The sequence below is a fragment of the Gilbertella persicaria genome (assembly GCF_025201335.1).
Source record: "Gilbertella persicaria strain CBS 190.32 chromosome Unknown B0P05scaffold_49, whole genome shotgun sequence".
NCBI classification, from domain to species: Eukaryota; Fungi; Mucoromycota; class Mucoromycetes; order Mucorales; family Choanephoraceae; genus Gilbertella; species Gilbertella persicaria.
This window is the reverse complement of record NW_026252010.1, coordinates 159,948-184,174: the sequence shown is the minus strand read 5'-3', so window position 1 is coordinate 184,174 and position 24,227 is coordinate 159,948. Positions and strand designations below refer to the sequence as shown.

General features: G+C 35.0%; 5 protein-coding genes across 5 annotated transcripts; 2 read left to right on the top strand and 3 right to left on the bottom strand.

Moving 5' to 3' along the window:
- Nucleotides 1-4,233: 4,233 nt before the first annotated feature.
- B0P05DRAFT_452744 (uncharacterized protein) lies at nt 4,234-4,467 on the bottom strand (the record flags this gene model as incomplete). The annotated part of the gene is made up of 1 exon (XM_051573900.1): nt 4,234-4,467. A coding segment is annotated over one exon (234 nt), but the record flags the coding sequence as incomplete, so codon positions are not given.
- A 10,978-nt stretch (nt 4,468-15,445) lies between these two features.
- B0P05DRAFT_624858 (uncharacterized protein) lies at nt 15,446-15,941 on the top strand. The gene has a single exon (XM_051583463.1). The coding sequence runs from the start codon at nt 15,464-15,466 to the stop codon at nt 15,752-15,754; it is 291 nt and encodes a 96-aa protein (XP_051431109.1). The 5' UTR covers nt 15,446-15,463; the 3' UTR covers nt 15,755-15,941.
- Nucleotides 15,942-16,930: 989 nt separating this feature from the next.
- Nucleotides 16,931-17,254, top strand: B0P05DRAFT_574784 (uncharacterized protein; the record flags this gene model as incomplete). Its single annotated transcript, XM_051581593.1, has 1 exon — nt 16,931-17,254. The coding sequence occupies one exon, from the start codon at nt 16,931-16,933 to the stop codon at nt 17,252-17,254; it is 324 nt and encodes a 107-aa protein (XP_051431108.1).
- A 1,752-nt stretch (nt 17,255-19,006) lies between these two features.
- B0P05DRAFT_477864 (uncharacterized protein) lies at nt 19,007-19,294 on the bottom strand (the record flags this gene model as incomplete). The annotated part of the gene is made up of 1 exon (XM_051574987.1): nt 19,007-19,294. A coding segment is annotated over one exon (288 nt), but the record flags the coding sequence as incomplete, so codon positions are not given.
- Nucleotides 19,295-20,114: 820 nt separating this feature from the next.
- B0P05DRAFT_590841 (uncharacterized protein) lies at nt 20,115-20,591 on the bottom strand (the record flags this gene model as incomplete). Its single annotated transcript, XM_051582849.1, has 1 exon — nt 20,115-20,591. One exon carries the CDS (start codon nt 20,589-20,591, stop codon nt 20,115-20,117), a length of 477 nt encoding a protein of 158 aa, XP_051431106.1.
- Nucleotides 20,592-24,227: the final 3,636 nt, after the last annotated feature.

The following is a 24,227-nucleotide window of genomic DNA, read 5'->3' as shown; positions in this document are numbered from 1 at the left end:
ATTACTAGAAGTTAGACTGTTACTATTTTTCAATAAAAGTATCGTTTTTTTCCATTTATAATAAAGAAAAGAAGCACTACTTGAATCTAATAAAAACAAAAGTATACAAGCGAGGCAAGAGTGTTAAATGAGCAACTCGCTTTGTCATTCGGAATTGAGACAACACTGATAGACACAGAAAATAATTTGTATGTAGTATATGGTTTTTTTAATAAAAAAAAAGGAAAAAACCACCATCTTGCTATCCATCAAACTTACCTGACAAAGTGCATGTCGTACGGATAAATAGTCAATTCCTTTAAAAGGGCATTCTTTTTTGAGAAAAAAAAAGTTAGTTTTGAGTATATTGAAAGTGTGTAATAACATATCAAACTTACTATAAACCAAGAGACAGCAAGAAACTGTTCTGAAATCTAGAAAAAAAAGGCGCTATGTTAGCTTTCAAGTGACAAAAATAGAGCCATCTACAGATTAAAGCAGACTAATCTCATCTAAACATATAAAACAAACAAATTAATTAAATTAGAACAAGGCAATGTCAAAACTCTTTTCCAAAACAACACTCACCAGTACCGGGACGAGGCGATGTGACATTTCATGTCCAAACTTGGAACAAAAAAAAACAAGTAGCTCTTATATGTTTACTTACACTCTAACTCTGGTTTCGACTTTTGTTTTTCATCTTTATAAAGGCCCAATAATATATCAATTTCTGTCTATGGCTATGTTAGAGAAAAAGAAACTTTACTGTGAAAAGTGCGTTCTTCCATACCAATCAAAGAGAAGCGCAGCAATTCTTCAGATTGTTAGAAAAGCTCTGGAAGTATTGTATACTTCTTAAGATGAGTAAGCCCATGAGTGGATGTTATGCAATCATAAGGTTTCAGAGAGTTTAATCTTCTGGATGTAGATTGAATTTGGGGGCTGTGGACTTTATCTATAATACAAATGTCTTAAAAGAAGGTGATAGAAAAAAAATTGTTTTATTATTTAAGGTCATGACTATTTTATGTTACTTCTTCTTATACGCTTAGACTTGGCTAATTGGCTTTTGTCTTCATTGCGTTTGCCCTTTTCTTAGGTTGAGAAGAGGAAAGAGGTAGAGAAGGAGAACAAGGAGAACAAGGACAACAGTTGTTTTTTCATTCCGAAGAGATGTCATCTTCAGAATCCTCCAAAGAAGGCACCTCGAGAAACATTTCTATTTACCATCAATAATTATTAGCAGATAATGTGAGATATTTCGCAAGCTTCAAACATCTCATAATTTTTTTTTCTTTAAAAAAATCAATCAAAAAAAGCATGACTAAGTTTTTTTGTAACTTAATCATTAGGGATTGTAGATATATTTATTGCTTGATTATCAATTTACAAAATAATATTAATTTCTATTTTAATTTTAATTTTTATTATACTATTATAATTACATGATCATGAATGTCTCTCCTCACTTTGAAGAGACTCAACACTAACTTGGTTTTCACTGTATAGTTTTGATTCATCTTAGGCATTTCAAAGTTTCATTGAATGCATGTTTTGCGTTTGTTATACCTGATCCTTGAGTTATTCTCTCTTTCAACAACAGAAGCCTTATTTCTTGTTCTATTACTTCTGTGCTTGTGTGTTTCGAAGAGCAATAGACCGGCTGCCCAGGAATGCTGACATCTTTGAAGAGGAAAGCCATGAGTAGCTGCATTGCTTTCAAGCTTAAATGTGTATTTTGCGATTAGAGCAGAAGGCACTTCAGACCATAAAGGCAACACAGCTGCTTTGTCATTCTTCTTCAAAGCTTTCAGCAGCTCTAACTCCATTTCATCGTGGGTATTTTTGGCGATTGTTCTGAGGATCCCGTAGTCATTCTCATTCACTTTATCATCAATTAAGAGATCAGTGATATTTTTTCTTTCTTGAATAAATTGATCAGGGCAAGCAAACGCAACCGTGGCGTAACATATCTATATTATCCATGAGAGCCGAATGCTTTTGTTGCTTCCTCAAGTACTCTAGGAATGCCTCAATAGCCCATCAAGTTTAGATTAAGAGAGTTGGCAACACCGCCTTCTCTTGCTGCATTTTTCAGGAAGAAATAAAAGTTTATACATATCTTAGAGAAATAGCTTGTTTTTTTACCTTGTTGAGCTGCTTCAAGAACTTCACTGTTGATCTCATTACTATCACTTTAGGCAAAAGAGGGTGCTAATAAATGCATCAATCCCTTAAGTATTTGAGTCTGTGATTCGATTTTTTGTTCGAGTTGGGAAATTTGTTGTTTGCATTTGCGTGATTTTGTAAATAGTCGTTTGGTTCATACTTGTAAGACAGAAAGACAATTGCAAGAAAAACCAAAAAGCTATTTTTGCTAAAAAAAACCTAAACAATTGCTAAATATTCTATACAACTCAATATACTCTTTTTAGATGAGTCTCATCTCAAACTCTTAGGAGTGCATCAACGTATTGCATTGTGCAAACTTTTTTTTTGTTTTTAATAAGAAACGTTATTAGTATTATTGTACTTGTAAAAAAAAAATAAAGAATTCTTCTTGCTCATAAAGCTACTATTATTGTCGCAGTACTTGTCGCCTCATAACTTTTATTGTTGACAAAACGAACAAGTTTGTTCCCCACAAACAATAAAATTAATGATTTTGAATGATATGACTTGCTTTTTAGAAAAATAAAATAAAAGTTGTTGACATTTCGAACAACATTAGCAAAAAAGTTACTTTTTCTTGTTTGTTTTGCGAACAATATTAGTAAAGTCAAACAACTAATCCGCCATAGTGTGTCTTCTCCTCATCTTCTTCTTTGATCGGAATCTAATAATACCCGGATGCCAAATCGATTTTTGTAAACACTTTGGCTTTTCCCATGCTTTGTAATGCTTCGTGAATGCTGACAAACGGATACTGTATAGGAGTAGTAATTGCATTGAGAGGAATATAATTACCACAGATTCTAAGAGATCCATCTGGTTTATCCACTGGCCGTACGTTTGCTGCCCATCTTGAAAATGAAATCTTGGTCATAATTTCATCTTGACACATTTCATCCAATCGCTGATTGATTCTTCGCTCCAGTTCTGGGTGAAATGTTCTTGGTTTTACAAAAACTGGGTCGTGATCACCTGTGTCGATTTCGAATTCTACAAGATGCGTAACTTTTGGCTTGTTTGGATTATCAGCTATTACATCTTTGTATTCTGCAAGGATCATTTGTTTGACTGTTTCTGGATTATTGTCGGCTTGTATAGCGTTCAAGAATTGACTGTCTTGAATTGTTGGTATAGATGTTGTCTTGTTGTTGAACTGAATGGTTATTGTTTTGGTTCCAGCATCGACTAGTCCTTGTAATGCTGTAATTGTGTCCCATCCAATAATTAGATAATGCGCTAGACCTTTAATAACATGTACTTGGAAAGAAGTACCGCCAAAAGTCAACTGAGCTGTACCACATGTGTTATTGATGTTACCATTTACATCCCGGTATGGAATGATAGTGCGAGTATCGATTGGTACACCAATTTTTTCGACTAATGATTTGCTGAAACCACTAATCTCTGCGCCTGTATCCCATAAGCCAATACAGGGCTGTTGTTGAATAACCAGTCTAGTTCTTGGCAATCTTGATTTCTTCATGTTTGCTAAATGACTAATATCCACAGACATAGGAGTGATGTTGCTGTTTTCAGGTTGTGTTTCCACGTTGTTGAAGCCTTTTGAGTGCTTTTTGTATGCTGGTTTCTTTTGTGAAACTTTGAATAATTGTTGTGAGAATTATTCTTCTGGTACTGATAGCAATCTATGGTACGATGTGTTTTTCGACAAAAATCGCAAATAGGATTTCCAGCCTTGTCGAAAGCTCTCATCTGTGTAGAGAAACGTGGTTGTTGATTGTTGTTGTGTCGCTTGAATGGTTTCGAGCCTCTCTGAAAATTATCAACATCCATCCGCGTAGTTGCATCGTTATCGTCGTCTGATTGAGCAGTTTGCGGGTGTTCTTGAAGTCTGGCTTTGTCTTCAACTTCCATTGCTTCATTGATAACTTCATCCAAAGTTTTGAGATCAAGTGCTGCCTGTAAAGCTATCAATGAAAGTCTGGTCTCTGTCTTATCCAAAGACTGAATGAGCATAGTAATTTTTGAATCTTCAGTAGATTTTTCAGCGATCAAACTTGATAAATACTCAAATTTTGTAGCATGTAATCGAATAGGTTCATGAGGATCTTTACGACATTTTTTGAGTTCTTTGAGACGTCGCTTATTGTCGATTTCCTCTGAAATACCAAATCTACCAATCAAAGCTTCTTTCATGAGAGTCCATTTGACCAAAATTGGTGGAGCTCGTCGTGATAGCCAGTTCTGGATATCTTGAGGCATATAGCTGGCAATATATCGTGCACATAAATCCAAGTTACTGACTCCATGAAGTTTTGCATGATGTTCGAAATCTGTCAGCCATACTCGCATACTTTGTTTGTGATCGTATCGATTACTAGGAACGGTCCTAGCATTTTTATTCATCAAATAAATATGAAAGTCGGAAGCATTGTAACATGTACCAGGGAATGGTATCTCGGCCGCTGATGTTGGGGAATCGTTGGATGAATTCCTGTTGAATGAGATTTGTGAACCTGACATGAAGTTGATAGCTGCTGTGTGGTAGGTGGAAGTGGTCGAAGTTGAGCTAGTCGAGTTTCTACGAGGACGTTGTCGTATACGGTTTGCAATTTCTTCGAACGATAAAAGTTGTGACTCGTCGAAGTAAAAGTTGAAAGTTAGATTAGGTGTAGATGCTCTGCGGACTCGTTTGGCTTGTGATAAAAATGTATTACTGTTTGACCTCTTAATTATAAATATAGGGCTAAAAGCCTCACCATGTAAAAACTGATGGTCGTATCACAAATATTTATAAGAGAAAAGAGATCATTTTATTGATTTCAAATACAGACATGATTTAATCTCACAATACTATCCCTCTAATTTTTATCCAGCGACATTTGATAGGTAAATCTCCAATTAGTCTTGGAAACAAAACCATTGTGGTGTGGACATAACAAAAAAACTGGGTCCGCTTCCTTTATAAATCAATTCTTGTGGTATTTTCATTATATTTTACAGATTTTACTTGATGCCATCGATTGACCCATATCCTCGCCTCAAGCATTTGAAGACAAGAATAAATATCTTTATATGCGAATTGTTGTGATTAAGAAGACCATACCATCAAAGTTTATCGCAGGTAAGCACTCAAACAATCTTTAAGCAAATTACCAACGGACGTTTTCTGCCCACTGATACTTTAGAACAATTCCCATATCTCAAAAGTTGATTGATAACCATTTGACTGACACTTCAAACTTTCATATGAAACAGAAAAAAAATGGTCTGCTTGTGTTAAATTAAAACTGCCCAAAATTAGATAAATGCAAAAATTATGTATGCCGACATACAAATCTGCCAATTTGCGTAAAAATAAAAAAATAAAAGAAGATTACCAAAAATATTGTAAAAACAACAATAGTAATAACATAAATTACAAAAAACAACTTAAAAAATAAACAAAATTTTTTTTAAAAACATTTGTAAAAATTGTTTTTAGTCGAAAACTGTACAAAAAAAATAATATTTTTTAAAAAAAATTTTTGTTTTTAAAAACAATTTGAGGTACAAGCTAAAATTTTTTTTTTTACCAGATTTTTAATAAATTAACAAAATTGCCAGATTAATTTATTAAAAAATTTTTTTTTAAAATTTTTATTAAAATTTTTACAATTAATTTTTTAATTAAATTATTTTTCAAAATTTTTTTAAAAAAAAATTTTTTACATTTAATTATACTTTATGGGTTAGCCTTTTTGCGTCGTATTTTTTTTTTTTGTAACTGGTTTTATATTACAAAAGTGTATCAATTAAGACATCAGTTGCCCAATTGCCATATGTGTTTTTTAGGAAACAAAATGAGATTTTTCAGTGCAACTCTGCAAATACATGCGCTTTGACAGTAGGCATTCGTCCGTTAAATGACGATTTTGACAATTTTTTGGGTTTCTAGTTTTTTGAAAGTGAGCAAAATATCACGCCTAGCAGTTTTGCCTTCCTGGTTGTTACCAGTGACTCCATGCGAACTGATTTCACTAAATAAACCTCTGGTTGACATTAGTATGAAGCAACTCTCATACCAACGGTCAACAGACTTTTTTATTTATGCATTCGGTATTTGGTTGACCAAGCAAACTTTCTATTTGAATCAATCGCATTGGTTTATAGCAAAAAAGCTCACTCAGATACATTCATTACAGTAGTTATATGATAGACGCAATTTAGCATTGTATGGTATAGTATATGACTACATAATATACAGACTGGTAGACATTCTTCCCGATAATAGGACACATACGAAACCTGAAGTTTATATGCATTCATAAACAATAGTGATGTTTTCTCGAAGCAGCTTAAGTGAAGGTGTGTTACTTTTTAAGAAGCATCAGACCAGAATAGAAAACGCAATGAGTAAGCACATCCCGGTTTAATTTGGTAGCTTACCTTTTTTTGAAGCAATTTAAATCTATTGTTGTACGTATACCATATCAACTGAAGAAAAAAATGCGCTTCTATATGATCAGTATACTGAAGTAGTACATCATCAAAACCCTTATGTCAATCACCAGACAATTTCCCTCACCTATTGAATAAGTTACTTTATGGCTCATAATACCACTATGCATACCTCATTATTAATATCATCTATGGGTCTTCATTTGGTAACCATCAAATACTTGAGTGACAAGAGGATACAGCAAAGTTTTCTCTACCTCAGTTGATAGACAAGACAAAAGACATAGATCTATTGAATGCAAGAGCATCACTACACAATTAACGATCAGCATCAACACAGATGGACAAACGCTTGGACATAAAATTTTCAAAGCAGTAGCACCTAATAAAAATGTTGCCGGTACATAAATACCACAAAAAAGAAGCCCTATAGTCAAAGAATCACCAAAATAAAGTTCTTCTAAACTTGAAATAGAAAAAAGGAAACAGCAATTGCCAAAGCAAGCGATAGGTATGTACCAGTATCATGGATTGATTTCAAAGGGAAACAGCAAGCGAAAAAGAAGATAGCGTTACAGACACTGAAAGACACAGCCACAATTTAAGCACTAGCTATATACAAAAGCTAATATAAACAGGAAATCAGTTCAAATCAGACAAGGATAGTGATTTGATAGACATAGGCAGCTAAAGTAGCATATGGGTTGACATCAAGGTAAAGGAATAATTGTCGCAGCCAATGATGAGAACGAAACGCAAAAGGAAAGACGATACAAAGAAACTAAAGGTGCAAATTTTTTAGTATTTTTTTCATCACATTTTACTGAATTATTTGTTACTCTAAACCATAGTAGAACAATCTGCTACAATCGAACAAAGCTGTATTGGTGAATACGTAATATTAAATAAACAAGCATATTTGTTCTAAAAAATTTAGTGGTACAAATCTCGTTTCCAGATTGACCTTATCACTATGGCGGATTAGTTGTTTGACTTTACTAATATTGTTCGCAAAACAAACAAGAAAAAGTAACTTTTTTGCTAATGTTGTTCGAAATGTCAACAACTTTTATTTTATTTTTCTAGAAAGCAAGTCATATCATTCAAAATCATTAATTTTATTGTTTGTGGGGAACAAACTTGTTCGTTTTGTCAACAATAAAAGTTATGAGGCGACAAGTACTGCGACAATAATAGTAGCTTTATGAGCAAGAAGAATTCTTTATTTTTTTTTTTACAAGTACAATAATACTAATAACGTTTCTTATTAAAAACAAAAAAAAAGTTTGCACAATGCAATACGTTGATGCACTCCTAAGAGTTTGAGATGAGACTCATCTAAAAAGAGTATATTGAGTTGTATAGAATATTTAGCAATTGTTTAGGTTTTTTTTAGCAAAAATAGCTTTTTGGTTTTTCTTGCAATTGTCTTTCTGTCTTACAAGTATGAACCAAACGACTATTTACAAAATCACGCAAATGCAAACAACAAATTTCCCAACTCGAACAAAAAATCGAATCACAGACTCAAATACTTAAGGGATTGATGCATTTATTAGCACCCTCTTTTGCCTAAAGTGATAGTAATGAGATCAACAGTGAAGTTCTTGAAGCAGCTCAACAAGGTAAAAAAACAAGCTATTTCTCTAAGATATGTATAAACTTTTATTTCTTCCTGAAAAATGCAGCAAGAGAAGGCGGTGTTGCCAACTCTCTTAATCTAAACTTGATGGGCTATTGAGGCATTCCTAGAGTACTTGAGGAAGCAACAAAAGCATTCGGCTCTCATGGATAATATAGATATGTTACGCCACGGTTGCGTTTGCTTGCCCTGATCAATTTATTCAAGAAAGAAAAAATATCACTGATCTCTTAATTGATGATAAAGTGAATGAGAATGACTACGGGATCCTCAGAACAATCGCCAAAAATACCCACGATGAAATGGAGTTAGAGCTGCTGAAAGCTTTGAAGAAGAATGACAAAGCAACTGTGTTGCCTTTATGGTCTGAAGTGCCTTCTGCTCTAATCGCAAAATACACATTTAAGCTTGAAAGCAATGCAGCTACTCATGGCTTTCCTCTTCAAAGATGTCAGCATTCCTGGGCAGCCGGTCTATTGCTCTTCGAAACACACAAGCACAGAAGTAATAGAACAAGAAATAAGGCTTCTGTTGTTGAAAGAGAGAATAACTCAAGGATCAGGTATAACAAACGCAAAACATGCATTCAATGAAACTTTGAAATGCCTAAGATGAATCAAAACTATACAGTGAAAACCAAGTTAGTGTTGAATCTCTTCGAAATGAAAAGCCTTCTTTAGAGTACGCAAGCCTATATTGTGGTGATGAATTTGAGGATTCTGAAGATGAAATCTTTTCGGAATGGAAAACAACTGTCGTCCTTGTTCTCCTTCTCCACCTTTTCCCTCTTCTCAACCTAAGAAAAGGGTCAAACACAATGAAGACAAAAGCCAATCAGCCAAGTCTAAGTGTACAAGAAGAAGTAACAAAAAATAGTCACGACCTTAAATAATAAAACAATTTTTTTTCCATTACCTTCTCTTAAAACGTTTGTATTATAGATAAAGTCCACAGCTCCTGAATTCAACCTACATCCAGAAGCTTAAACTCTCTGAAATCTTATGATTGCATAACATCGACTCATAGGCTTACTCATCTTAAGAAGTAGACAGTACTTCCAGCGCTTTTTTAACAATCTGAAGAATTGCTGCGCTCCTCTTTGATTGGTATGGAAGAACGCATTTTCCGCAGTAGTTTCTTTTTCTCTAGCATAGCCATAGACAGAAATTGATATACTACTGGGCCTTTATATAGATAAAAAACAAAAGTCGAAACCAGAGTTAGAGTGTAAGTAAACATATAAGAGCTACTTGTTTCTTTTTGTTCCAAGTTTTGACATGGAATGTCACATCGCCTGGTCCCGGTACTGGTGAGTGTTGCTTTGGAAAAGAGTTTTGACATTGCCTTGTTCTAATTTAATTAGTTTGTTTGTTCTATATGTTTAGATGAGATTAGTCTGCTTTCATTTAAAATCAAAGTATGTTTAATCTATAAATTGTTCTATTTTTGCTACTTGAAAGCTAACATAGCGCCTTTTTTTTTTAGATTCTAGAACAAGTTCTTGCTGTCTCTTGATTTATAGTAAGTTTGATATATTATTACACACTTTCAATATACTCAAAACTAACTTTTTTTTTCTCAAAAAAGAATGCCCTTTTAAAGGAATTGACTATTTATCCGTACAAGACATGCACTTTGTCAGGTAAGTTTGATGGATAGCAAGATGGTGGTTTTTTCTTTTTTATTATTAGAAAAAACCATATACTACATACAAATTATCTTCTGTGTCTATCGGCGTTGTCTCAATTCCGAATGACAAAGCGAATTGCTCATTTAACACTCTTGCCTCGCTTTTATATTTTTGTTTTTATTAGATTCAAGTAGTGCTTCTTTTCTTTTACTATTTCTCAATAAAAGTATCGTTTTTTTCCATTTATAATAAGCGTCTAATTTCTAGTAATCCTAAAAAAATAAGTGACATTACGAACAATGTTGGTAACTAAAGCACCAAAAAACTTGGTTGTTTTGTAGCCAAAGTTGTTCCAGAAGTAAACAAGTAATTGCTGTTTTGTTGCTAGTATTGTTCGAAAAGCGAACAATAAATTTAGTTGTTTTGTTACTAAAGTTGTTCGAAAAGCGTACAAATAATTTGGTAACATTTCGAACAACTTTGTACATTGAAAAATTGATGCCAGCTATTTCTCAAACAACCATTTTGCTGTAAAAATTGGTAACTTTGCGAACAAAAATTGCACGTTTTGTAATTAACTTTTCCGCCATAGTGACAGCATTGGTAACAAAATCAGGATTCTATGTTTTCAACGTGATGTGCATGGGACTTCAAAATGCGCCAATGGTATTCCAACATATCATGGATAAGGTGCTTGGTGTTTATCGTTTCTCTAAAGCTATAGCATATTCGGACGGTTTGACTATTTTTTCTTCTGATGTGGATGAACATATCAAGCAAATTCGACTGGTGATGGATTGCTTACGTTATGCCAACTTGTCAATCAAATTATCAAAGTGTCAATGAATGTTAAACAAGATCAAATATTTGGGGTTCCTCATTTCAGACAAAGGTATTCAAGGAAATCCAGACAAGATTAAACCTATTGTAGAATACACAACTCCAACTTGCTTAACAGAAGTCGAACGTTTTCTTGGAATGGCAGGCGTATATTAAAGATTCATTTCTCAATATCAAATCAAAGCAGAACCTCTCAGATTACTAAAGAAGAAGGATCAAGACTTTATCTGGACCGAAAAACAACAACAAGCTTTCGAAGCACTAAAAAAAAATCTATGCCTATTACCAACGCTCAAGTAACCAGATTTTTCATTGCCTTTCGAATTACACTGTGATGCAGCAACAAAAGCGGGTATAGCAGTGATTCTATGTCAACGTTATGAAAATACTCCATATCCATTAGCATATGCATCAAGATCATTAACACCTGCCGAGAAGAATTACTCAGCACAAGAATTAGAATGTCTCGCAGTAGTCTTTGGAATCAAGAAGTTCAAACAATTTCTTGAATGTGGTACTTTTCGGGTGTATATTGACCATTCAAGTCTCCAATGGGTGCTCAAGACTAAAGAAGACAAACAAGCAAGAATATGGCGGTGGTGTATGTTTCTACAATCCTATGACTTCAAGGTGATTTATGTTCCAGGTAAAACTAATCAAGCAGCCGACGCTCTCTCGCGACATCCGTTACCAGCTACAGTGCAAGCATTACAAGAAATCAACTGGCAAAATGAACGAAACAATGATGCAGAAATTCAAGAACTCAAAAGAAATATCAAGGACAAGACAACATTCAAGGTGAAGAATAACATGGTCTACAAGGTGGTGAAGAACAGTCGTGATGTTACAAGAAATACATTACATTTGGTTGTCCCTCAAACACTCAAGCAAGAAATTATCAAGGAATTTCACAACTCTGAATACGCTGGACATTTTGGATATATCAAAACAAAAGGTAAAATCAAACAACACAAATTCTGGTGGAAAGAAATGGATCAAGAAATCAAGAAATACTGTTACAACTGCAAGCATTGTCAAGAAGTCAAAGGCGCAAAACCAAGTAATCGTGAACTTATTGGTCAAACTAATGGTGAACATCCTTTTCAACGAGTGGCTATTGATTTTTGAGGACCATTATTTGAAGCGGCTCTAGACGACAAGAAGCACAAGTATATTTTGGTGGTGATCGACACATATACAAAATTTGTTGAATTGTATCCGGTAACATCAACTAGCAGTGAAGAAGTAGCAAAAGTATCTCACAGTAAGTTTATCCTCAAGCATGGTATTCCTGAAGAACTTTTACAAAACAATGGACCTCCCTTCTCAAGTCTTTTCCACGCTCAACTCACAGAATTACTTGGCTCAAAGAATTTATACACTCCTGCTTATCACCCTCAATCGAATGGAATAGTGGAACGTTTCATGGCTACATTAAGAAGATTGATACTCACGTATACGGCTCAAGACTCAATCAAGCAAGAATGGAACAAGCATCTCAGATTGATTCAATTCGTTTATAACAACACGATTCATTCCAGTACAAGCTTCACAATTTTCTTTTTGGTACATGGTGAACATCCACGCACTCCTCTGGTCACAGCAAAAGAAAATCTAGTCTTTGATCATTACAAGTCACCACCTCAAGAATTTGCTATTGATTTACAAGAGAGACTGAATTGCGCATTTGATATGGTAGACGAATTCCTCAGCAAGAAATTGGTCAACAACAAAGAAAATCCATTCAAGATCGATCAGAAAGTTTTGGTGTTCAATCAATCATTGTCAACAAAGAAGAAACCAACGCTATGGCGGAAAAGTTAGTTACAAAACGTACAATTTTTGTTCGCAAAGTTACCAATTTTTACAGCAAAATGGTTGTTTGAGAAATAGCTGGCATCAATTTTTCAATGTACAAAGTTGTTCGAAATGTTACCAAATTATTTGTACGCTTTTCGAACAACTTTAGTAACAAAACAACTAAATTTATTGTTCGCTTTTCGAACAATACTAGCAACAAAACAGCAATTACTTGTTTACTTCTGGAACAACTTTGGCTACAAAACAACCAAGTTTTTTGGTGCTTTAGTTACCAACATTGTTCGTAATGTCACTTATTTTTTTAGGATTACTAGAAATTAGACGCTTATTATAAATGGAAAAAAACGATACTTTTATTGAGAAATAGTAAAAGAAAAGAAGCACTACTTGAATCTAATAAAAACAAAAATATAAAAGCGAGGCAAGAGTGTTAAATGAGCAATTCGCTTTGTCATTCGGAATTGAGACAACGCCGATAGACACAGAAGATAATTTGTATGTAGTATATGGTTTTTTTCTAATAATAAAAAAGAAAAAACCACCATCTTGCTATCCATCAAACTTACCTGACAAAGTGCATGTCTTGTACGGATAAATAGTCAATTCCTTTAAAAGGGCATTCTTTTTTGAGAAAAAAAAAGTTAGTTTTGAGTATATTGAAAGTGTGTAATAATATATCAAACTTACTATAAATCAAGAGACAGCAAGAACTTGTTCTAGAATCTAAAAAAAAAAGGCGCTATGTTAGCTTTCAAGTAGCAAAAATAGAACAATTTATAGATTAAACATACTTTGACTTTGAATGAAAGCAGACTAATCTCATCTAAGCATATAGAACAAACAAACTAATTAAACTAGAACAAGGCAATGTCTAAACTCTTTCCAAACAACACTCACCAGTACCGGGACCAGGCGATGTGACATTCCATGTCAAAACTTGGAACAAAAAGAAACAAGTAGCTCTTATATGTTTACTTACACTCTAACTCTGGTTTCGACTTTTGTTTTTTATCTATATAAAGGCCCAGTAGTATATCAATTTCTGTCTATGGCTATGCTAGAGAAAAAGAAACTACTGCGGAAAATGCGTTCTTCCATACCAATCAAAGAGGAGCGCAGCAATTCTTCAGATTGTTAAAAAAGCGCTGGAAGTACTGTCTACTTCTTAAGATGAGTAAGCCTATGAGTCGATGTTATGCAATCATAAGATTTCAGAGAGTTTAAGCTTCTGGATGTAGGTTGAATTCAGGAGCTGTGGACTTTATCTATAATACAAACGTTTTAAGAGAAGGTAATGGAAAAAAAATTGTTTTATTATTTAAGGTCGTGACTATTTTTTGTTACTTCTTCTTGTACACTTAGACTTGGCTGATTGGCTTTTGTCTTCATTGTGTTTGACCCTTTTCTTAGGTTGAGAAGAGGGAAAAGGTGGAGAAGGAGAACAAGGACGACAGTTGTTTTCCATTCCGAAAAGATTTCATCTTCAGAATCCTCAAATTCATCACCACAATATAGGCTTGCGTACTCTAAAGAAGGCTTTTCATTTCGAAGAGATTCAACACTAACTTGGTTTTCACTGTATAGTTTTGATTCATCTTAGGCATTTCAAAGTTTCATTGAATGCATGTTTTGCGTTTGTTATACCTGATCCTTGAGTTATTCTCTCTTTCAACAACAGAAGCCTTATTTCTTGTTCTATTACTTCTGTGCTTGTGTGTTTCGAAGAGCAATAGACCGGCTGCCCAGGAATGCTGACATCTTTGAAGAGGAAAGCCATGAGTAGCTGCATTGCTTTCAAGCTTAAATGTGTATTTTGCGATTAGAGCAGAAGACACTTCAGACCATAAAGGCAACACAGTTGCTTTGTCATTCTTCTTCAAAGCTTTCAGCAGCTCTAACTCCATTTCATCGTGGGTATTTTTGGCGATTGTTCTGAGGATCCCGTAGTCATTCTCATTCACTTTATCATCAATTAAGAGATCAGTGATATTTTTTCTTTCTTGAATAAATTGATCAGGGCAAGCAAACGCAACCGTGGCGTAACATATCTATATTATCCATGAGAGCCGAATGCTTTTGTTGCTTCCTCAAGTACTCTAGGAATGCCTCAATAGCCCATCAAGTTTAGATTAAGAGAGTTGGCAACACCGCCTTCTCTTGCTGCATTTTTCAGGAAGAAATAAAAGTTTATACATATCTTAGAGAAATAGCTTGTTTTTTTACCTTGTTGAGCTGCTTCAAGAACTTCACTGTTGATCTCATTACTATCACTTTAGGCAAAAGAGGGTGCTAATAAATGCATCAATCCCTTAAGTATTTGAGTCTGTGATTCGATTTTTTGTTCGAGTTGGGAAATTTGTTGTTTGCATTTGCGTGATTTTGTAAATAGTCGTTTGGTTCATACTTGTAAGACAGAAAGACAATTGCAAGAAAAACCAAAAAGCTATTTTTGCTAAAAAAAACCTAAACAATTGCTAAATATTCTATACAACTCAATATACTCTTTTTAGATGAGTCTCATCTCAAACTCTTAGGAGTGCATCAACGTATTGCATTGTGCAAACTTTTTTTTTGTTTTTAATAAGAAACGTTATTAGTATTATTGTACTTGTAAAAAAAAAATAAGTAATTTTTTTGCTCATAAAGCTACTATGATTGTCGCAGTACTTGTCGCCTCATAACTTTTATTGTTGACAAAACGAACAAGTTTGTTCCCCACAAACAAGAAAACTAATGATTTTGAATGATATGACTTGCTTTCTAGAAAAATAAAATAAAAGTTGTTGACATTTCGAACAACATTGGCAAAAAAGTTACTTTTTCTTGTTTGTTTTGCGAACAATATTAGTAAAGTCAAACAACTAATCCGCCATAGTGCCTCCCTTGATATAGTGAAGAAGGGAAGGGAATCATACATTGCCAAGAACGAAGCAAAGGTAGTCTATTTGACCAATTTGTTGCAAGAGTTTGAGAACATGTCTATCAGTGAAGCGAGTAGAAAGATAGGGCTCTCAAAGTCAACAGCTGCTCGTAAACTCAAGCAGTGGAATCAAATGACAAGCGAAATAGCTGAGAAAAGATTCCCTGATTCTATCACAATCAAAGAAGGAAAGGGAGGACCCGCAATACTCAAAGACGAATATACTGTATCTATCTTTGAGCTGCTAGCTAATGAGCCAACATTGACAGTCGAAGCTGTTGCAAACCACCGGTCAAAAAATTCAGAGATATACAGATCACCCTTAGATCAGTGGAGAATCACATGAAGAAAAAGTGTCGCCTAACCTACAAGCGTATCATTCCTAGATATTATGAGAGAAACACGGATGAAACTGTTGCCAAAAGAAGAGATGCGGTAGCATACTGGGTTAGCCAGAACGTAGACTTTATGAATGAATATGTGTTCTTGGATGAAGCTGGCTTTAACAGGAGCATGCATCGCTCATATGGATGATCTGAGGCTGGAATAACTTGCAAAAATTGATGTTAAAACGAAGGGAGCAAATGTCAGCATCCTGGGTGCTATTTGTAAAAATGGTTTAATCACATTATCCAGAAAAGAAGTTGTACTTACTGCTAGGAGTGGAAAACGAACTCGAATTGGCGAAAAAGCTCAGGCCTCCAAGAGAAATGGTACTACCAGCAGTGACTTCCCTGAATACATAGAGTAAGTCCTCATAACACTGGATGCGGCTAACATGAGCTACAATTATCTAGTTCTTGACAATGCATCCATTCACAAGGCTGCACTTATTGAGGATTGGGTTGGGCAACGTGGTTATAAATCTTTCTTTTTGTCACCTTAGTCTCCTTTTTTAAATCCGATCGAAGAGTTTTGGTCTAAGCTGAAGACCGTTGTAAATAGCAATCCCTCTTCTGCCAGGCAGAATAAAAAAATCTCTGATCGTATTCGCAAAGCATCAATTCACATCAGCAGAGAAGATTGCGAGAATTAGATAAAGCATTCCTTGACGTTCTGGCAGAGATGTTTGAATTGCGAAAAAGGATTATAGGAAACAAAATAAAAAGCATACATTACATTTCTTTATTGGTGACCCATTTTCAAAATTATGACCCATTTTCATTTCAAACTGACTAATTGTTTTTTTATTCAGCCAACCTTTTTTCGTCGGCTGTACAGTGAAAGCAGGCGCTTTAAGACACTTTAATTTTCCGCCACAATTTCATTCTTTGCTACGTTACACAGTCACAATTACAATCACCATTATACAGTGCTTCCAACAAGCAATGTCGCAGCCAAACAAAACCGATGTCGCTGGCCAACCAAAATTAATTTCATATTTTCAGAAATAGAAATCGTTATTTTTAGAAACCATGTCGCCTGCTTAGAAGTCATGTCGTAAATCTTGGCACTGGAGAAAAATATAAATTGAAGAGTGGTAGTTTTTTTTTTTTTTTTCATCAATACTTTACAATTTAACATGAGTACAATACTTTTATATGAAGATGGGCATGGAAGGGTTGTTGATGAGAATGACGGCCCTGAGCCTATGGGCTACATTGTTGATCAGAATGAATTTATTGTTGAGATAATTGCTACACATACTGAGTACTTGAAAACTACGGCCTCCAGTAAACCATCTCTGACTTGCCCAATGTCGATAGAAAAGACAAAAGACAAAGATATCCGTATGAAGGAAGCAAACACGAAACGAGACTATGTGCGTTATACTGTTCAGGATAAAGCTAGGTTTTTTTATCTGAAGATCGAAAAGTGCATGAGTGCGTCAGCTGCAGCGGAGTAGTTGGGTATTCACATTCGAACAGCGCAGAGATGGGTTAACCAGTATAATGTGTGTCCTGATAGTATTTTTGAGAGTTGTAAAAAAGTAGGTCGTAAGTGCATCTTAACCGAAGAGCATAAAACGACTGTTATCAACTTCATTGATGCTAATCCCTCTGCTACTGTTGTTGAAGTGACCGAGCATTTATCAACGCAATTTCATGACCTTAAAGTCTCACGCAGCACTGTCTATAGCTTTATGAGAAGTGAATGTAGTTTTTCGTTGAAGAAAGCAGATTTTCATTCTATTGAGAGAAACAGTTCAGCAAAGATTGAGGAACGACACGATTGGGTTTGCAAATGGGAGAATACCGACATGAATTTCCTGACGAATTGCATGTTTCTTGACGAGTCTGCGTTTGATATTAATATGAAACGCTCACGAGCTTGGTCCAAAAAAGGTTCTCGTGCCATTGTTACCAGACCCACTACGAGAGCAAATACAACGTCTATATTTGGCGCTATCTCCGTTTCAGGTTTTATTGCAGTTAGCGTGAAAAAACCAAGACCTGTTAAGAAGAGAAAAGCTGATGGATATATAAGCTCAGGAACTGTCACAGGCCACTACATCAGTTTCTTAGAAACGACTCTCGATGAAATGGACAAGCATTTGCATATGAAAGGCCATTATATAGTCATGAATAATGCACCCATTCACACGCATGAAAACATAAAGAAGTATATTAAATATCGAGGATACAGATGTGTGTATCTTCCTACTTACTCTCCTGAGCTTAACCCAATAGAACAATTCTGGGCAGTGGCAAAGAGTAAGGTTAAGCGCCATAGGTTTCTGCAGGAAGACGCTTTATCAAAAAGAATTACAGAAGCCTGCAAAAGTATGGAGAAAAGTCACTTCAAAGGCTTTGTTTTGCATTCTGACAGGTGCTGAGATAAATGTCGAAACAAGGAGTCTATGTAATGGCATCGACAACCACACCAGAAGCCAATAACACGATGATTAAGAAAAAGGTAAGCTACAATCAGATCAGCAACAAACAATTTTAACATTATTTTATATATATATTTTTTATGTAGGTCATACAACATTGGCAAGTATTTTTAAGAGCACCAAGTGTAGAACACTTGAGAAAGATGTAGGGCACTTGAACTGCGCGCAAATGACGGGAGAAATCTGGCAGTTCATGTTCATAGCATCGTGGACAGTTGTGTTTTTTTATAAGTACACGCCATAGATGAAAAGTAGCCATTGCATCGAAAAATGGTTGCTCTCATTCAAAATAGCATACGCCATCTTTTCCATGAGAGCGACCTAATTGTATTCTTTTCAAATCTCTCAAAGATTAATCTGTCATTACAGCATCAAATTGGACTACTGCGGCGTAAGCACTTTACTTTTTTTCTAAAAAAAGGGAAAATAAACTTGCGATAAACAACTTCTTTTTCGTTTTTTATTAGACAAACCATTAGCACGAAAAAAAATTACTTTGATCGTTTAACGTTTCAAGATCCATATTCCTCAAAAGATCAAAACGTAATAAGATCTCAAACGAAGAGCCATGGTCTACAAGAACTTCCTCAATATTGCTGCATTGTCTAGTATTCAAATTAACTAGCATGAAAAAACTTGCTGCAATCAGTATCCTTTTCGACTTACTCCAAAAAATCCCAATATCATTTGGTGACATTTAAAGCCCAGCGTAGTCAATGATGACAAGGCGGAAAGGTTTTTGGCTGAAATGGACGCGTGCAACTAAATCTGTAAGAGATCTTCAATTATTATAGCTATTATACTGAACCTTAATGTACCTGAGGTATCGCCATGGGATTCTTTTAAATGCAGCAGTAAATCATCCTGCTTTGGCGAGTCTCTTTCTAATATTGGTTGGTTTATTGTGAAAATTGGGCTCACAAATACTTCTTCGCACTCTCCGGGGGAGTATAGTTTGTTCACCATTAACTGTAATAAATGTACTTGTAATTCTTTTGTTTCGTCAGTTGGCGATATACGTGTGTATCCAATTGTTATGTATTTCGTATCATGTTGTAAATATCTCCAGTATGCCTTAACCGAGTCGGAAGTATCCGTCGCGAACGCTACAGAATAAATTGTAAAAATATGGAAACCCAAAATTTTGTGAAGTGATTTTATCCCTTAGCTGTTCATCAACTATCCATAAGTTTCGTCCAGGTTTTCGCTGCTTTTTTTGTGAGCGTGCTGATTCTCCCCAGACCTTTGCTTGTCCAATCCAATACTGAAGTTGATTTACGCTAAAATGATTTTTAAGACGCGGGAACACACTACACATTAGTTGGTATTGATCTTCTGCAGTTAGGAATTTGTTGTGAGATGAAGAGAGAGTAGATATTCAATAAGAGAAAAGGTAAGAACACAGAGAAAGTCCGTTAGAACTTGTATAGGTTTTTATTTCTCCAAGAAAATGTTATCTTTCAATTGCTATAAAATGTCAAGGTATTTATACTTTTTCTTCTCGGTCAAAATATTGTTTTGGGTTAGCTTCTTGACTACGGATTGATTTGTTAGATCAGGAGCAATTAAGAGAAATGCCTTTAGAGGAAGTTGTCAGCTCAGCCAATAGTACATGATCTGACCTGAACCTGAATAAACTATTACATATTTGTCAAATGCCAATGCTAATGTATTTGTCAGCTCTAACTATCACTTTATGAGGGCCATTAATAATAACAGAGTCACTAGGTTCATAATCTCTGACTATGAAGATGATGTAGTACTTCTAGTAGAATGAGTGAATGTCAGTGACTATAGATCCATTGCAATTGCCATAGATGTGATCTGGTTTTTTGCCATGATCATCATTTATTGATCTATGCATATGAATTCATATATGTTCACAACAGAATTGTTTGGAATAACAATTGTCATTCAAAGGATTTTCATCGGTGGCAATTTCTTTCATTAGGTTCCGCAGACGATCCTTGCAGAATGGTATAACCGTGTCATAAAGCTTCCGTTTTTCTGACCTGTCTTTGTTACTGCTGTTGCTATTATTATTTTTATAGATGCTGCTGTTGCTATCGTCGTTATTGCCGTTGTTGTCGTTGCCATCGTGATCATCAATGTTATCAGGTAAATCTGTAGGTGGCATTGTTGGAGAATCGGGATAACTTATGAATTTGAAGGGATGTCGCTCGTGTACATTGATACCAATGGCCACCGGTTGAAAAGGATCATGATTACGTACGTGTACTGCAATTAAGCCATTTTTTTCTAGATGTTCTTTTGCATTTTTTCTCTCTTCTGAATCATTGGGTTTGTATCCAAGGACAAGGCAGGAAGCTTGACCTAAAGCTAACATTTTCAGGGCAAGAGAATTACAACTGAAAAAAAAGGAAAGAAAAAAAAGAGAAAACAATAAGAGATCACACGAATTGCTTATTTCCAAGCAACTAAAAAATAATCGAGAAAATACAAAATTAATTTTGATTTGTCAATAACATCAATTTCAATTGTCCAGCGACTGACTTTTGTTATTTGAGTGTGAGCGATGTCTATTTTTCATCCATGGCGTGTACTTATAAAAAAACACAACTGTCCACGATGCTATGAACATGAACTGCCAGATTTCTCCCGTCATTTGCGCGCAGTTCAAGTGCCCTACATCTTTCTCAAGTGTTCTACACTTGGTGCTCTTAAAAATACTTGCCAATGTTGTATGACCTACATAAAAAATACAGTGGTTACATTAAGTGTCCCATAAAACCTGTTTTTTACTCTTCTCTACAAAAACTCCGTCGATCCTTCTGAAACTTAGCACATAGATTAATTAAGCATTGACAAGAAGAACCACACTGCTAATTGCCTCTAAATGCTTCCAATAACAGCGCTTCATTCTTAAAAGAGAGAATATTTGTGTTTCACCAAAATTTATTCTTTATTTGAGATACTCAAAATTTAGTATAACCGCCCTTTGCTTTGATGACTGCTTCTATACGTTGAGGCATGCTGCTATAGTATGCCTCCATGTCGCCTTTGCGAAATTTGTACCATTCTTTTTCGACCCTTGACCACAATTCGTCCAGATTTTTTGGTTTTGTATCATATCCGGCTAGTCTGTACTTTAACTGTTTCCAAAGATGCTCTATTGGGTTCAAGTCAGGACTGTTAGGTGGCCAGTCAGCAATAAAGTGGACTTTGTGGGCTTTAAGCCAAGAAATGGTAGCCTTTGCTTTGTGTTTTGGGTCGTTGTCTTGTTGAAAGATAGTTTTTTGTGGATCCATACTATAATACTGCAATGTATCTAGGTATGACGACCCTAGAATCTCCAAATAGCAATCGGTATCCATTGTCTTTTGAAGCACTCGAGAGGCATATCCTACTCCGGAAGATGTCATGCACCCCCACATCATCAGAGAGCCACCTCCATGCTTGGGCAATAGCTTGTAGTTATGGGGTTTCGCTTTAAACCCTTGCTGTAACCAAGTGTATGTTGCACCATCTGATCCCCAAAGATTGATCTACATCTCGTCTGTAAAAACGACACTCTTCCACTCATTTGAGGACCAGTTACGTTATGTTACACTATGGCAGATTAGTTGTTTGACTTTACTAATATTGTTCGCAAAACAAACAAGAAAAAGTAACTTTTTTGCCAATGTTGTTCGAAATGTCAACAACTTTTATTTTATTTTTCTAGAAAGCAAGTCATATCATTCAAAATCATTATTTTTCTTGTTTGTGGGGAACAAACTTGTTCGTTTTGTCAACAATAAAAGTTATGAGGCGACAAGTACTGCGACAATCATAGTAGCTTTATGAGCAAAAAAATTACTTATTTTTTTTTTACAAGTACAATAATACTAATAACGTTTCTTATTAAAAACAAAAAAAAGTTTGCACAATGCAATACGTTGATGCACTCCTAAGAGTTTGAGATGAGACTCATCTAAAAAGAGTATATTGAGTTGTATAGAATATTTAGCAATTGTTTAGGTTTTTTTTAGCAAAAATAGCTTTTTGGTTTTTCTTGCAATTGTCTTTCTGTCTTACAAGTATGAACCAAACGACTATTTACAAAATCACGCAAATGCAAACAACAAATTTCCCAACTCAAACAAAAAATCGAATCACAGACTTGTGATGATCTGACATTAAATAAGTCTTCATTTACATACTAAAATACATCATAATCAATTTACATCAGAAATAGACATAAAAGAACCTCTTGTACTGAATAAGACAATGGATCTTTTAATAGATCAAGACGTATAACCGAAGTCCATAATTTACATTATTTAATTAATTTAAAGTAGTCTATGATAATAGAGACTCAGTCATTTGCATGAACTCTACTACTACTTACTCCGACATCTCTTCATGTATAAATATGCTAGAATAATTTATAATCAAAAAGAACAACAATAAAATTGTATAGAACAGTCTCAAAGTAAAAAATGTGATGTTTTGATAATAGAGTTATATAATAAAAATTGTATAGAACAGTCTCAAAGTATCTACCTTTGTCTCTATATCATCTTATTATATAACTCTATTATCAAAACATCACAACACACTATCCATCGTGTAGGTTACCATCCACCTAGGCATGTATTACCAGATGGCGTATTCGATCATATTTGCATTGATCTGGGTACATTTAATGTAACATCTTCTCGAGGAAATAACTTCCTTCTCTTAGTCGTAGACATGTTTTCACGCTTCGTAATTCTACGAGCAATCCCTGACAAAAGTGCGTATACTATTGCACGCGAATTGTTGTCCATTTGGACGCTCTTTGGCTTTAGTCGCATTATAAACCATGACCGGGGTAGTGAATTCACAAACGAGATTATTTCGCAACTTGTAGAGATGACTGGCATTGACCGACGCTTGTCATTACCTTACAATCCTGTAGGAAACTCCGTCTGTGAAAGATATATGGGTGTTTGCAAACAATCCATTATCAAAGCCATTGCTGCAGATGCAAATGACCCTGAGTCATGGGATCTCTATGTGGATCTCGTGCAATATGGAGTCAATGTACAATACAAACATTTGCATAAATCTTGCGCATTTACTGCCATGTTCTATAGACAACCCAATCATTTGGCTGACTATACCAAAGATAAACCATCTTTGACATTTGAAAGAAATGATCACAAGCGCATTAATGAACAATTAAAGTATGTGAAAGAAACTGTAGTCCCTTCACTGCATAAACACATCAAGGATCAACAAGCTTTAGATCATAAGAAATATCTTAAATCGCATAACATACTTGATGACAAGTATCCAATTCATTCTAAGGTAATGATTGTTAATGTCAATCGTACTTCAAAGATGCACCCTAGATATATTGGACCCTTTATTGTGAAAGGCTGGTCTCGTAGTGGTGCATACATCCTCGAAGATTTAACAGGTGCTCTATTATCTAGAGACGTACCTACACATCAGATCAAATTGATCCAAGCGGGTGACACACGATCCCAAAATGAATTAGATCAGAGGCATTACGAAGTACAAGCAATTGTTAACCATCGTGGTAGTGGTGACAATGTTGAATACTATGTGCATTGGCGTGGTTATGATGACCAAGAACGCTATAATACATGGGAAAGAGTCGAAGCATTTGACTCTCTTAAACCCATTCATGATTACTGGGCTAGAAGAAACGCAACCCAAGCAGTCAAAGAAAATACTCGCTTACCAGATACAGTCAACAAGCGTAATATATCTGTTCGTAATAGACACCATTACAACAAATCTAAGGCCCAACGTCGTGGTCTAGTTACAAGATCTCAACGATCATAACAGTCTTTTTTTGCCTATACATTTATTTTTCTCCCACTGGGTTTTTACAAAAGGTTTTTTTATTGACTTACATGATCGATCTTATTATCCATAACAAACTAAAGTTACAGTTTATGTATAAGCGATTAAGTACTTGAATACTCAACAAAACTTGAAACGAATATACTATGCAAACGCTAATGCA

Bases quoted from the DNA above. Each gene is read 5' to 3' on its own strand.
- B0P05DRAFT_624858 (XM_051583463.1), top strand. From the start codon at position 15,464: ATGTCTATCAGTGAAGCGAGTAGAAAGATAGGGCTCTCAAAGTCAACA.